This window comes from Athene noctua, chromosome 21 (genome assembly GCF_965140245.1).
Source record: "Athene noctua chromosome 21, bAthNoc1.hap1.1, whole genome shotgun sequence".
Classification (NCBI taxonomy): Eukaryota; Metazoa; Chordata; class Aves; order Strigiformes; family Strigidae; genus Athene; species Athene noctua.
Window position 1 is genome coordinate 10,107,596 of NC_134057.1, and position 15,908 is coordinate 10,123,503.

General features: G+C 38.1%; 1 protein-coding gene across 7 annotated transcripts in view; it reads right to left on the reverse strand.

The window, feature by feature from the left end:
• The window catches only part of GRID1 (glutamate ionotropic receptor delta type subunit 1), a 528,159-nt gene that overhangs the window by 113,599 nt on the left and 398,652 nt on the right, over window positions 1–15,908 (reverse strand). For all 7 annotated transcript variants that reach the window (XM_074924306.1, XM_074924305.1, XM_074924304.1 and 4 more), the window contains one exon: window positions 11,733–11,786. In XM_074924306.1, coding sequence (XP_074780407.1) covers window positions 11,733–11,786 — 54 coding nt within the window. The remainder of the gene's footprint in view (window positions 1–11,732; window positions 11,787–15,908) is intronic.

Consider the following 15,908-nt stretch of genomic DNA (forward strand, 5'->3'; position numbering starts at 1 on the left):
GTTACTATGCGGCCAAAGAAGAAAATCATGAGCCTCTGGAGGGAAATTCAGAATTTAAATTGGGCTAAATCTGACTCAAAGTGCCAACTTTTTCCGTGTGGACAACTGACAGTAGCTAAATCCCTCAGTGCCTCAGTTCAGTACATAACGCAAAGACAAACATTTTGCTCTTTTTTCAGCTGATGGACATTCATACCAACAAATGATTGATTCCTTTTAGACATTGGGTTCCTTTTTAACAATGTAAAAGCACAGGGGAAAAAAAAAAAAAAAAAAAAAAGTTGTTGGAAGCGCTGGGAACTGAAGGTCTATGTCTGCATTTTTGAGCTGGTGCTCTAAAAGCTAAAGGTAATTCCGGGACAGTCCTGACTTAGCAGCCCGTGAAACCTTAAATGTCATGTGCAGAAAGGTTACCTGCATTCCAACTGTGATAAATACAGGGGAAAAAAAGAAAAAAAAAGAAAAAAAAAAGGAAAAGCAAGTATATATGAAGTGGGCTCTTACTTTTACACCCATCAGAGCAACATCATATATCATAAAAATAGTTCTAAGTCTTGGAGTCCCAGGGGGGAAAAGCATTTCACACTGATCTTACAATCAAAGTCTATTCATCTCATTATTTGTTTAAAAGCAACGTGTTTTCTTTCCTGTACGCGATACGAAAATATTCTTTTACGCTGTGAAACTGACAACTAAGCAAATAATTTCATTTGGTCCTAGAGGGTTGGTTTTTTTTTTTCAAACAAACGTATCCCGAATTTCCAATTTTGTTCTTGGATCACTACACAGCACAAGACAGCATACAGTAATTACCGTTCAGGGCAGGTGTGAATGCTGTATTCTAAGTCGAGCTTATCAACTGGTTTGGCCAGGCAAGTGCTCCTTGCAAAATTCCATGCCACACGCCCTCTTTTTGGCTTTCATGATCCCATAAAGTTGCAACGCGGGGTAAAATTGTTTCTTAATATAGATGGTGGCTTCTACTTGTTTTCAGCGATGTGCTTTAAGGAAGGTTAAAGAGCCTCCCTCCCTATTGCTTGGCACCTCTGAGAGCAGTTTGTGCTCTGGCCTGGAAATACTGAATTTCTTGAACGATGGAGCGAGAGCACTTCACTCAGGGATAAAAGATGTTCTCTTAGCTAAGTGCTCTTATACGGGATTTTTTCTTCTACAAAGGGAAAGAAGATTGCTCTTCCAAATATTTCAGGGACCACTTAAATATTCTGGCAGGCGGCCATAAGTGTAAGATTAACTATTCACCCAGTAGTAGTCCCCACCACACAGCTCACCACGGAACGGGTACTGCTGTAAACACTGTATTTTCTGTTCATGTGGCCTATTAATGTCAACGCTTACTCTTCAAGCATTTGTGGCATTCATTTCTCTATTTCTCTGCACACAAATATTGGTCATGCGGGGAATTCATTGATCTATTTATTTATCTGCACACAAAGAACTTCAGTTAGTTTGTGATACTTAAACCACATTACTCAGGGGAATATTTAAATCCGCTCTAGTTGTGCTCAACTATCATAACACAAATTGCAAAATGAGACAATTAGGTTTCACATTACAATCTCTATTTTCCTAGAGGTAATGACAGAAAATTATAAATTTTAATTACATTAATAATTTAAAGAACCAAAACAGATTTCCAGAAAGCACTTCCCTGAAAAAAAAAAAAAAAAAAAGGAGTATTAAACTGAATGGCAATGAAGACAAGGATGCTCATGGAGACAAGGTACAGATTTAGGTGTGAATTTTGCGTTAAGATTGATACGATTGGGTTATTCTAATTTCCCTCACTATACTATGTACATCTGTAAAGGGCCACTTGTTCACTTGTTGAAAACATCCTGTTTTTTAAAATGTTCACCACAGTTTATCCCGTGGCTTCTCTGCAGCCTACATCAACAGATGCACACACACATATATATAAAAGTTAATCCTTTAAGGCAAGAGCACGATCCATTTTTCATAGCACAGAAAAAATTCTAATACAATCTGCATGACCACCCGCCCAGCTCCCATCCTTACTGCCCTCCCACACATCCAACACGACCTCACTTCTCTCCCTTTTACCCGATGCTGCCAAAAATCTCTACGGGGCTGTATTTATAATTTAATTGAATCAGCATTATTTCTAGATGTAAGGACTCTGCACTGGGTGTCCAGAAATCTTTCATAAATAGTAGCAAGTGCCTGTACAGTAAAAGATCTTCCAATTTAACAAAACATTAGTTCAAACTACAAAGTAATTACCTTGGGGGGGTGGAGGGGAAAAAGGCAGAATACAATAGCTACCAAAAGCTGGACAAAACAAAAAAATCACCACTGATTTTATTGTGGATTTCACTGATAAAACAAGTCATCAAAGCCTATCTAACCTTGCTCCTAGCCGACTAAGACTCTTTCTGTGTAATTCAACAGGATTAGAATTAGGTCAGTTCTGAACCCCACACGTTTCTTTGAGCAGGATGCAGGTACACATGCAGTATATTTTCATGTATATGTAAATCTTTCAAGCATATCTAAGAAAATTATACATGTTTGTAAAAATAATTTAAAAAAAAATAATCTGCAGTGTCAAATATAGCAGCCAAAAGGAGAGAAGCAAGATTTCTTTGCACAAGTAGTAAATACAGAGTACCTGGAATAAAAATTGAATAAATTGTAATCATAAATTGTTAAGATTTACATTGAAATGTCTCATTTGCTAAATCTTAAGAAATTTTCCACAATGTGTTCCTTGTGTTTCTTTTTTTTTAAAAAAAATTTTTTTAGTCTGTGAACTCTGTGTCTCATTTGAAAAATTCTTAGAATGCTTGCTCTCCTTGCATTAGTAAACTGCCATTAAAAAGTCTGCTTTTTTTTTCAAGAAAAAATGAGGCGTGGGGATGTATAGAAGATTTATTAACTTCTTGTTATCATTACAGAGACTGATTTTTTTTAAAAAAATAAAAACCTTTTGCCACTTCCATATGTAAAGAAAGACAGAGCAGGCAGTCCTGCTTCTACCCAAGGAAAAACGAAGCCGTAAGGATTTGCACAGGCTTGTGGGTCTAACTCTCAATCACCCAAAATGCATATAACATAGGAATTTCTAGAAAAAAAGAGAAAAAAATTTTCCAAGCAAAAGTGAAGAACAAAAATCCAATTCATAAGGGATCTTTTTTCTGAATTCATAAATTCCCCCAAGATTAAAAACCCTGCACTATGCAAACATTATTCAACATGCACTAACACCTTCCTACATGCTACCTGTGGGGAAAATTTGCTGAGATACTTTCTCTGATAATTACTGTTCTATTTTCTGATCATTTTCTCAACCACTGAAAAAGATTTTGTAGAGGAAAATAAGAAAAAAGTGCCCAGATGATAGGTGAGAAGGCATTTGATTCTCGGATGAAGAGGACAAGTATCTACAGATATATTGGGCATGTCTGACGTGGTGAAAGAGAAGCAAACAACTATTGGTAGAAGCAATGGAGCTGCAGGATAGAAATGGAAAGTCAGAAATACACCACACCAGGAGAGAGATGATGGGATGCTTTCTCCTCCCTCATATATAACAAACTGCCTCATACAGACAGTGGTGAAGAGAGACCTCTGAAAACAACAGAAATAGCGAGAATTGAGCCAGAGTCCAGAAAGGGATTAGCAGAAAGGTGTTCTGAGTGAATGCTCTGAAAGGGGATAGGAAAAAGCATCAATAATCTTTTTCTGCACTTTGTTCTGACTGATCACCTAGGTTGAGTTTCGGAAAGTTATTATTTATCAGCTGGAGATCTTGCAATTCATCTGCTGACAGCCCCACCAGCGTTGTTTGGAAAGTGGCATCCGTCCAAACGGGAAGAATAAGGCCAACTCCTGTCTAAAATATTTCGCTTGCACTCAAGCGATGTGGGTAACATCAGCTCAGCGTGGCTCAGAGTTCCCCAAGTCCCTTAGCACTCTAATTTTCTGTCTAAGGCTCCTCATCGCTGATGAAATGTGGACTCTTGCTATATTTCAAAATCTTTTTATTATTTCTCCTGCTGAAATTACAAGACCTTCTCTTCCAACTTCACTTCTCCCTTCTCCTCCTCAGTGATGAGGACTTCTTGTAAGTATCATTATAGTTGTGAAAAAATTAACCAAATACTTTACAGCTGCAAGTGCTCTAGCAGTTTTGCTGTGTTTACTGCCCCCAACTTTTCCAAACCAGGATCTTTCTTGTGGATCGAAAAGAGGAAAATATCCAAAAGCATCCTTTTCTGGATGTTAATTAGCGTTTCGTTTTATTTTTCAATTAAAGCTTACAAGAATTTCAGCTTCTAACTACTGAAAACTTTGGTTTCCTACGGATTTGGAATCTCTGTAACACCATTTCTATAGCTTCAGGCTGCTTATTTCAGATTTCTTATTGAAAACAGATTTTCACCCATAAAAAACTGGTCCCTGACTTTTTTTTTTTTTTTTTTTAATGTATTTATGGTTAGCCCTAAGAACCAAAATAAAGCTACTGATGATTTTTCTTAAAAGCCCCAGTTATTAAGCTCAGGTTAGTACAAAAAGACGAGCCGGCTTACTACATTCTATCAATAACAAACCATCTTTGATTTTGCAAGTGCCATTATGAATACAACTTACCTTCCTGCTATCCACCCTGCGGTGCCGAAGCATAGGTTGTTTGCTTGATTTTTTGTTTGTTTGTTTTTAAAGAGGACAAATAACAGCACAAGTTTTTCTCAGGGGTAAAGAAGTGAGCCCCTGTTCAGCCTCAGTCAAGCTACTCTACGTGGCATTAAGCTGTATGTTGGATCGTGCAATACAGAAGTAGAGTCACCCACCACGCAGCGCCCGTGAACACACACAAACGTTGGGAACTGTGCTAGTGCACCTACCAGGACAATCAAAGCGTATGATTCCTTCCTCCTTCATAAAGCTTAATTCTGGAAACTTTACAGTAGTCCACAGAAAGATGCAGTGGAAGAATGCACAACACTGTGATCGTGCAAAGTAACAAAGTTTTGCTTTATTACAAAGAACCCTTCCCTCCCTTAAGTGTCATGCCATGACAAATACCCACAGGGGTTGGTACTTGACCTATGAGAAGGATTCTCCCCCTCCTTCCCCAAACATTCCTTTCCTACAGAGTAACTGATCATTTAGGCAATCAAGAACTAAAGTAATAAAATTTCTACTAGTTCTCCCCACTATTCCCAGTTCCAATCTGAGAATTTAGAAGTGAATATTGTTTGAATTTCAGCATTCATTATTCCATATGGTACAGAATGTGGTAATTCTAAGGCTAAAAACTCAAGGCAATAAGAAGTTAAAATGTGTTAACAACAAATATTCCTTTGTATCTGATCTGATGAAGGTTAATCGATGAGAATCAATTCAAGGGAAGAGCAACAAATGAAAACTGTAGTCGAGTAGAGCTCTAACCTTAGTTTTCAGACTTACATTTATTTTGAAAGCACTGAAAGTGCCAGTAATTCATTGCTAGGCATCTCTCTATCAAAACTACACAGAATTACAATATACTCCTCCATTTCAAATGACTGATATCAGGAAATATGACAGTAGGTTCATCCCTGGCTAAGTCAAATCACTGGGACTACCTCAAGGGTGGATTTGGCTGACAGAATCTAATCAAGCACAATCGCTCTAGCTTGCTCAGTAGTAGACAGGGAAGGATGGAGTTCCACACTGATTGGCGATCAAATATGAGTCACAGTTCCCATAAATTTCACATTTGTCAGCAAAAGTATTGAATAAATGATTCGATCAGAAGGATATGCAATGACTGTTTGTATAAACTGCCACTGCCATACCCGTATTGAAAAAAAGATGTGTGGAAAGACCTAGAACAGAAGGTACAGATCAGAAAATACCCAGTGGTGTTCATCATAAAATTGTATTTGTCTTTCCAAACCGAGGTCTGAAAATATTTAGCAGACTTACATGATGCGAGTAGGATGCTGAAAAACAAAGAATAAAAGACAACAGCAGAACCAGGTGCAAAGACAGAGATGATGAGATGGAAGAAAGTAACCAAGGAAGTTGTTCTTATTCATTATCATGTTTAGATCAGAAACCATTTCCCAATGCTCAATCTCATTTTTACTGAAGAAGATTAAATTGCATTTCCTTTATCTTCCCAGAGTGAACACGTGATCATATTCTTCTTTTAATTCTATCTGCTATACCATTGCTCCATCTTCTGAGTTCCAGAGGAGACAAACCTAACACTCAACCTTTCCTCACGGGTGGTATTTTGCTGAGCTTTCATCACACTACGTACTCTCCTCTGGATTTTCAAAACTGTTCTGTATTCTCTCATTTTGTTTTAAAGGGTCTTGCCCAAACCTTGCAATACTGTTCTAACAAGGCCATGTTGATGTCAAGCAGAGCAAAATAATTGCCTCCCTTATCTTACAAAGGATGTTTCCAGTAACTGAGGACTAGATTTGCTTGTTTTGCAAGACCACAACAATACTGACTGATACTCCGGTGGTCAGCCACAAGGATTCCACGTTGCTCCTGTAGATGCTCACCAGCTGTATGTCGTTTTGTAGCCACACCTGACATACTCAGCACTTCGCTACATGGAATCTCATTTGGTGAAGGGCCTCAGATTCATCTAAATAAATTTGAACTACTACAGTATGTTTTTAACATTCTGGTTACAATTAATATTTTCTATAAAGCCAGCATCGAGTAAGTCAATATAAACGTTAAACCCCATTTTTCCATTCAGTAAACACTGAAATTTCTGAAAAAAATCTGAAAAAAATCTGATTTTTTTTCAGAAAAGCTTTCCCCTTTATCTTCTGCTACATCTAAACTTTTCTTATTGTTTTTTAAGAGTAATTTTGTACCCCAGTCTCATTTTAGAATCATTTACTTCACTACACCTTTACGCTCCTCCTTTGCCCTTTTTTTCCACCTCTTTTTCTTTAGAATTCCCCTCTGATTTCAAGACCTATAATGATAAACCATTGCAACCGTACCAATAAGTCATTATGCCTTCATCTTCACAGAACTCCACAGTTCTTTGGCCATCGTTTACTCATCATATTATCTTTCCAAAAGCGCTACTAGTTCACCTAAACTTGTGAAGTTGGACGATCTTTCTACTGCCATCCATTATCCTTATTCTCCTTTTCTCACTTCTTCCTCTTCTTCAAACAGTGCACGCTACCATCTCACAATAACTTTCACACCAATTATCTTTTGACATACTCAGCCCATTCTTCCTTAGCCATAACAAAATCTGAACCGATGGCTGCCTTAACTTTTTAAACATGTAGGGATAAATTGTCAATCACAGGAAATTGTGAAGCCTTCTCTGTGCCCCAACATTACTTTTTCAACTGTTAAGGTCTTCCTATCAATTTCTTTTATTTGGGGCATTTCTGTCAAAAAATGCACTTCCAAAAAAGTCTTCCTCAGGGTATGTCTTTTGTGTATTTCCACACAACTATTCAACAGGTTTGACCCTCACATCTCCTTATCTTCAGAGCAAGTATGGTTTGGACATGCAACACTACGTCCAGTTCTCTCTTCATTACTCCCTGTGCTTCACAAAAAAAAAATATCTCCTATCTCAACCAGCAGCCTTGTGCTTTGCCCTACCACGTCTTACAACTTTTAGTGAAACTTCTGAATACTGATGAAAGTTTGTTGAAAAAGAAATGAAAAGGAAGGATGTGATAACAGTGAAACAATTCATCTGAGTTATCACTCAGATTCAGTACCCATTCCATTTCCTCGAAGAGTAGTTGATTGCTTTGTGTCCTTTACTGATTTACAATTAAAAATAACAAAAAGTTTATAAATTTGGAATTAGAATTAAACATACTGATATGAGGGAACAAAATACTGTGTTTGAATTGAATTTTTTTTTTCATCTGAATTGCAGTTTTGCAGAACAATTTCTTTTATCTTTTCTCTCCCCTTGGAATGGAGAAAAATGTGAAAACCATGAAACATTCCACAAAAAGGGAAACATGGTTTCTATAGTGCTATTTATACCCCCAGACCTACTGCTGCTGTTAATAAAAAAAGCAGACACAGACTCCTAGAACATTGTTCCTGGTACAACCACATACAAATTCGGTTTCAAGTAGTGCTCTTGTGCCTCTCCCACAGACATATGCCCTGGGCAATGCACAGCACTTTCTCTGAACAGGCAAAAAAAGAGAAGGAGAAAACAAAAAAAAATGTCAGGAGGAACCAACAGAGATGCTGGATGTCAGGCACAAAAGATACGTAAGAGAAAAATAAAATTAAGAAAGAAAAACGGGAAAAAAATACAAGAAATAAACACCCAAAATAGGGGAGCATCTCCAACTGTGCCAGTCATGGCACAAGTTAAAAATAGCACAGATCTCTCAAAGCTGGTAGGTCACTTCATCAACACTTAAAGGCATAAACATCAAAAGTACAACCAGAACACCAGAAACGTTCTAACAGAAATTGCTGGTCATGAGCAACTCCCAACATAGGCAATGGTAAAATGTTTGGGGCTGTTCTGGAGACAAAGCCAAGCATAGACTAGTCACTGTTCTGAAGAGTTGGTTGTTTCTGCAAGTATTTACAAAGAAATCACAAATATTCTTGGTTTCAAAAAGTTTTTGGCATGTTTAACCTGGAATTTGGGTAGAATCACTACCTAAGTGTACGCAAGGAATGATTTAGTATTTTGAGATGAATGAAAGTGAAGATGATGAAATGTAAATCTAAGATGGGGAGGATGGTTAGAAATGCTTTTTCCTCCCCCTCAGATCTCCACTACTTTCGACAGCCCTGCAATTTTGAAACATAAAATGTCTGAAATAAGAAAAGACATACTTACAAACATACATTTTTAAGACAGTCAGGGTTTTACGACTTTGGCTTCAAAGAGGACATATGAGGGCATGATATTGCCTGCAAAGACCCATCCCTGTATATTCTCTTATCCCGGAAGACTTGCCATGTAATGTTCCAGCCTTTCAACCCCATACAATGAATTCAACTCCCAATTCATCAAACTTTTTGTAAAGATGACTGAGTCCTTTTGCACCGCCAATAACATCCAAACTGAGCAGATACCTCAGCACAGAGACTTGGGTTATTGGAAACTAGAAAATGCAGGATCTTGACAGTACAGCTCTGTAATTTGAGACCAGCTCTTACATCCCATGGGTGTTCATTTGCTGTATAATGAGCTTACCAGCCATACAGTTTTAAGTTAGCTCATCACAAAATTAAAGTGATAATGCTCGAACTCCAAAACCTAACTCCTACCCTGCTGTATAGAACAGAAGCATAAGGAAAACAAACAAAAAAAAACAAACCAACAAATGTTTATTGGATTATCAATACAGAGAGACTAAAGTAGATTTAACTCAAGTAAGACCCTAATAAAATCTCTTATTGAAATAATACTGCGCTATGTAGTGATTCTTACTATAGCAAGATAAGTTCAAGGTTCAGATCCTCAGATCCTCAGTGGCCTGATGAGAGGTGGGAGGCAGGGCAGACTGTCACAAGGTGCTCAAGATCAGTCAGACCTCAGTAGTTTAACCTGTACCAAGACATTAAATGGTTCCCTAAAGCGAGAAAAGCCTAAAGAGCCTCTTGACTATCCAATGCTCTTCATACAAGGAACCCCAATGGCCATAGTGGTCACTGTGTTCTCTTCCTACTCCTGCTCCTTCAGGTCGGTCAGCCCTATGCCTCTCTTTTCCTTGCAGTGGGATCATCAGGTCACACAGGTGATGGAGTGAACAGAAAGGTGTAGGATTCTCGCTCTGCCTGGGAGTAAAAAAGGACTGGCTAAGTATCTGGTCCATTTACAGAACAGACTACATCTGGCTTGCTAAACATGTGGAATTCCATCAAAAAGAGCTGATTTGACTGTCGGAAATTAAAAATTAACTCCATTCTTCAAATCACAGCCCCAGTCAACATCCAGTCAAGGAATAACACATTTTCCATCAGGTACATGTGCAGGTCTCAGTGATATCAACTGGAAACATGTACACGGAAAGCATGATCAGTCTGTCCTCTTGGTAGGGAACGGGGTATCTGCACAAAATTAAATAAAAAGTACATCCTAAAGAACCTCCACGTTTCTATAGATACATCCACAGGGATGCTTAACATATCTTCTTTTTACAGTAACTTCAGGTACACGAAGTGCAACACTCCTCTGTTAAAAAAAAAAAAAAAAAAAAAAAGATAACCAAGACTCCCTCATCTCCTCTTTTTGTCTGCAAATTGTTCTCCAAGGTTTTATGAAAAGTTTCTGTAATCGTCTGTTCTAATTTAACTGCATTTTGAGATATAAGTATGTGCGCTAATATTTTTCACTCAGAAGTTATACTTTAGCTTTACATGTTCCTATCGTAGCTTCCCTACCCAGTATCCAACCACTGAAGAGAAAAAATTTAAAAGTTCACAAACAAAAAGCAGAATTGACACACCCCGCGTGGTGTGTACGTACGCGCACCTTTGTGCATGAGTGCTGAAGGTTTTTATTTGTGGTGTTAGAGATTCATGCAGTGAATTGTAATATCTGAACAGTAACAGCAGCAATAACAAACTCACAAACACTCCCTCCCTATAAATGTTTAGGGAAATACGCACTGCATTATCTTTATGTGAATATAAACACTGCCTCTCTGGGCAGCTTGCTGGTATTTTGTAGTGGGTCATTACGGCAGCTGACAAATCAGGAGGTACTTTAATGTAACAAGGACTCGAAAGAATTTATAAAGCCTTTATAAGCAGAGATTTAACTCGCTTTCCCTAACCCCTATTTAATTACAGAGCCTTTCTAATGCCACACAATACAATTTATAGCTACTATTAAAAGTAGCCTAACCAAAATTATTAGCTAGGTGCAAAGAAAGGAATGAGAAATTAACACAGGAATTAGTTATTAAATTAGAGGCTATGCATTTATAATATAAAAATAAAACAGTGAACACAGTTCTTTTTAACTTAGATATTTTACTATCTTTTAATGAATCGTTATTAAACCCAGAAATATATGAAACAGTGCCATTTATCGTGGACAATCGGTAAGTTAAAAATTATTATATATGGGTAAAACATTTCAAGCTTTCCATTGCCTTTTAAATACGAGTCTGCACGGATTCCCATCAGGGCATCATGGCACTAAGGTAAAATAAATAATCATAGTAGCAGGACAGGATGCCATTTTCTGCGGAGAGGAAATACCACATTTTAAATCTATGCTATCCTGGATCACGGCCAAAACCCCAACGCAGTTTTGCACTGGAGAAAACCTGTGTATCATGTAAATGCATGTTTGCAGGAGCTAAGCCTGCAGCCAGCCTCAGCGCTCCTCCCTCCCCTGGTGTCTGAGTGCAGGCTTGCACAGCAGTGAAGGGTGAAATTCTGGCAGATACAGATGCACGGGTTGAAGGTTTCTTTTGAGATATTCTCCACTTCCTAAATAGCTAATGAAGTAGCGTCACCATGAAGGTAAAAAGAAAGTCTCCCAGCTGCTATGAGGTATATTGGAAGCCTTATTTTGACCTTTGGTATTCAACCTGTGCTAATTCAGCTGGACAGGCAAGCAACGACACCACAGAGTCTGCATCTTGCACCATTCAAAACGTAAAAACACCAAGTGTACGCTCAGTTTGGTGGGTCAAAGCACAGGCAACAAAAAGACAGTGTTGAGTGAATGTACCAAGCTAGGTTGTCTCTTTTGACTTTCTTACCTCATTTACATAGACCCAGTGACTATCCTTTGATGCAAGGTTGGTTTCCACAGCCTACAAAAATAAAAAGAAATATAATAATAAAAATAAATAAAACATGTGAAACATATTCCAGAAAGAACTTACATAAAGAGGTACTACAAAGTTCATTTGGATTGCTTTCATTGCTACTGGCATCGTTTCAGAATAGTTCTTTTCATCTCTTTCACTGCTGCTTCATGGAACAGTATTTTATCAGTGGTGGTCACATTTCTCTGTCTTCAGTGTCTAAACCAAAGTACCCTGTACCACGAAGATATTCCCTAGATGTACCACAAAAGCATACTGAAGCACGGTGGTCCCTCAACATAATAAGGGATGCTACGGTGAACAACTGCACACAGAACATGCAGTTCAGGAGATTTACTTTCCCCCTGACATATCTAATGCATCCTAGTAGGCTGGTTTCTTTCCAGTATCCCCAAACACACGGCCTCTGCCTCGTTACAGCTCTGGTAGTTTGACTGTTAGCTAACACCACTCGGACACTCCGGAGAAGTTTACATGGGTCATCCTCTCTTCATGCTTACGTAAGACCCCAGAGAAAGTCATGATTTGCATGGATGCTAGTCATGATTTGCATGGATGCTAGTCATGATTTGCATGGATGCTTTCTCTGGCTTCCTGGTGAGGACATGGATGGTCACTAAGACTATAAAGAAACAGCCCCATCTCGTAAGGCAGCGTATTTATCCATACACATACAGGTTTATTAAGATGGTAAAAGTGGGAAAGACCGCTAGCACAAAGAGCACTACTTAGCACTGAGGACCTCAGTGGAAGGATTTAGCAATATATATTTAGAAGTTTCTAACTGCTCCCTGTGTTTGAAATGGAGAAGCTCACATCAAGATACTTTATAGTCTAATAAAGCAATATCAAGCATCAAGAGGTGTTCACTACAGCGACAACGACACTGTTAATGTCCTGCTTAACACACGGTTAAACAACTATTGTGGATTCATCTCACCTAATAAAACAGGACAATCCCAGTGCACACATGTATTTCAGGAGGCAGTTCATTACACAAAGTATTGAATGTCTCTGCCTTCAACTACTTCTTTCTTCTGTGCCAATATGACCCCATTTATTGAACAGATATTCTTATCACTATGTTATAAACAGCCCTATGAATCACTGAAATGAACCTGGTTAAAAAAAAAAAAAACAACCCACAACAAATACAGATGAACAAAATACTTCTAGTTACAGTTTTTTAACCTGGATAATTTCTGTGTTCTGTTCATTCTGTGTGTCCTCAGAAATAACTGCAGTGGTACAGAGAGGCTCTGTAGACTGCGGCACTGGACTGGGCAGGAACATCATCAACTCCCTTCCTCTCCAGAACACGCTGCATAATAAACCTCTTGGATATTTAACGTCAGATGGGATGAATCACCTTCTCTCATGACACTGACTACAGATGACTGGCTTAGAATAAACGCCCACCACTTATAAGGCTGCAGTGAAATGACAAGACATCCATCCTTACTACAGGCAAAGGGAGCACCGTTACCTGATCCTAGCAAAAAGCAAACCGAAACCTGGCAAAGCAGCCAACATCAACATTTTTAGCATTAATCTTAGTTTATACTGCCTTAAAAAGAAAGAAAGAAAGAAAGAAAAAAAAAAGTATAAATTACTTGCCCAAGTAACTGTGCTTTAAAACTTTACTTATTTGTGCAGCCTACACAAATCTAAGAGAAAATTGTGGGCAACGCACATACCTCAATCTATTTCTCCTGTCCACAAGGTGAAGTACTCCTTTAAAGAGACAAAAATCCCAAAAGAGAAACCACAAAGAAACCAAAAGAGAGAAAAATCAACACAGACAAGACACAGTCTTTATCATCATCATCAAACAGTATTATGGGAAATTAGATGTCCTTAGTGCCAAAGCAGATGAGAGCTACTAGAGACACGGTAATCCTCTCCTAAACATGCAGTAAAAAAACCTCTCCCTTGGTAATTGTCTCCGTTGTGTTTCTTTTAAGCTGGCAGGTAAATTAAACTGACCACCTAATCGAGGAGTCACAACTATTAGGAAAGCTAGCAGAAATGACAGCGAAGGAAAAAAAGAACTTGTAGATTTTCTCCCTATTCACCCCTCTCGCATATTCAGACAAAGCCCAAGTAACCAGGTGCTGGAACATATAGAGAAAAAGCAAAGTGCTGCCAACATTAGCAAAGCAGAACTAAATAATGCTCAGGTGCAGAGTTATGGCATTGGCTACATTTTGTGATTTATCTGCAACAGTGAGCAATTTGTATGAAGAAATGCTCAGTCTGGGGAGCCGCGAGAACCAGGGAATTTGAAATGAATTATTGTAACTCATTCTTTTAGGTTCACATATCTGGGCCAAAGTTTTTTAAAATGAGGTGCCTAAATTTAGGTTGCTAAGAGTTTATCTTTAGTCATCGGAGTGCCAGACCATTCAGCACCTCCCACAGAAGCCAATGGCTCTGTACTCTAATGTATTTAGAAACGTAACTGTAGGTAGTTAAGTTTATACATCTATAAATATCTTCTGTTTAGAGCTACAACACACAGCATGAAGCATTACTCAAAACCCAGACAGGATGAGAAGCAGCAGAAACTTCTTGCATTTTGTGCTTCAGGTTTTGCACCATATTTACAGACTTGCTGTCTTAAAGAATCCTAAAATGAACTATTGAGATGCATCTTGGAGGTTTCAACCTCCTGATAGCACTGGGGTACTGGAGGTTCATGGAAGTTAATCAGTGTGAAGAGCAAGGTCCCGGAGACCTGTGATATCATAAGGAAATATATTCAGCATTCTTAGAATAAGAAAGAAATTACATGTTTGTAACTTATAGTTTCTTCTTCCTTAAAGAGGAAAAAGTATCAGCCCTCGGGAGATTACGGTCACCCGTTTTTAATTGAAAAATTATTCTAACTGTTGAAGATCTTGCCATTTGTTTAAGCTTGTGTCTCAATCCGTTTGAAAAGACAAGAAAAAGTCTATGAAACTTTCTGAAGGATCTATTAGAGCCCATTTCGTAAACGCACCCTGTCCTAATGCAAGTAGGCTGGGAATTTGTGTGACCACTGTGGCTGAGGAAAACCTCTACTGGGGCAGGATTCACGTGCTAAAATCTGGTTGGGTTTTTTTTGGAGGGGGGGAATTATTAATGTATGTGCAAAATATCCTAGTTCTTTATAGACTTTATAGGTACACAGGGTCTAGCTGACACTTGGGAATAATGCCTCACAATGTTTCTATCAAACAGAAAATCTGCTTTTGAAATAAACAGCACACTGGAAATTAAAGAGCATCCATCTTTGCTTTATTCTCTCTTAGACTAGCGAATAGCTTCTACAAATTTGAAAAAAAAAAAAAGAGAGTTTTTTGAGACTGGAAGCCCTTCTTCCTCCCCAAGTACATTTCAACAGCTGAATGTTAAAATGCAGCACCCAAACAAGAGAATTATAATTCACTCAGTGAACCACTATTAATGACAAGATACAAATGATTTTATCAGAATCGGGCCAGACTGGGAAGATGGGAAGGGGAGCAGTGAATGTAGAAAACTGTTTATAATTTCTCTGTAGAAAGTATTTGCAATAGAAATGAAATAGGGAGACACTGAAAATCAAAATACAAGCATTAAGATTTCAGATCTCATACCGACAATGGAAAAGAATAAGATGCTTTGTGAAAAATGATCAAAGAGAGTTTTCATGTATACAGCTTTGTTTACTTTTAAACGTATAACTTAAAATAATTTACTGCCAATAATCCATGACAACATTATTTTATTGGAATACAGCAAAGAACGATTACTTACATTGCCTTTATGAATAAGTAACTTGGTTCATTATTTTATCTAATGACAGTTGCAGGATTAAGAGAAGTTTGGAAAGTAAGTAATAAATACTGCTGTGTTCAGAAATAAAGCAATTCTGCAGGGAAGAATAAAAAAAAAAAAAAAAAAAAAAAGAAGAAAGAACAAGAACAGAAACAATCCTTGCCCAACCTTCTCAAAAAAATTGAAATTGAAAATATTTCCATAAGCATAATGGTTGGCTAGGACTAGGGCAGGCTCTTTGACGCAATACTTGGCTGCTTTGCCAGGGTCAGCACCTCGGTATTAACAGCAAAAAACCCCAAGACT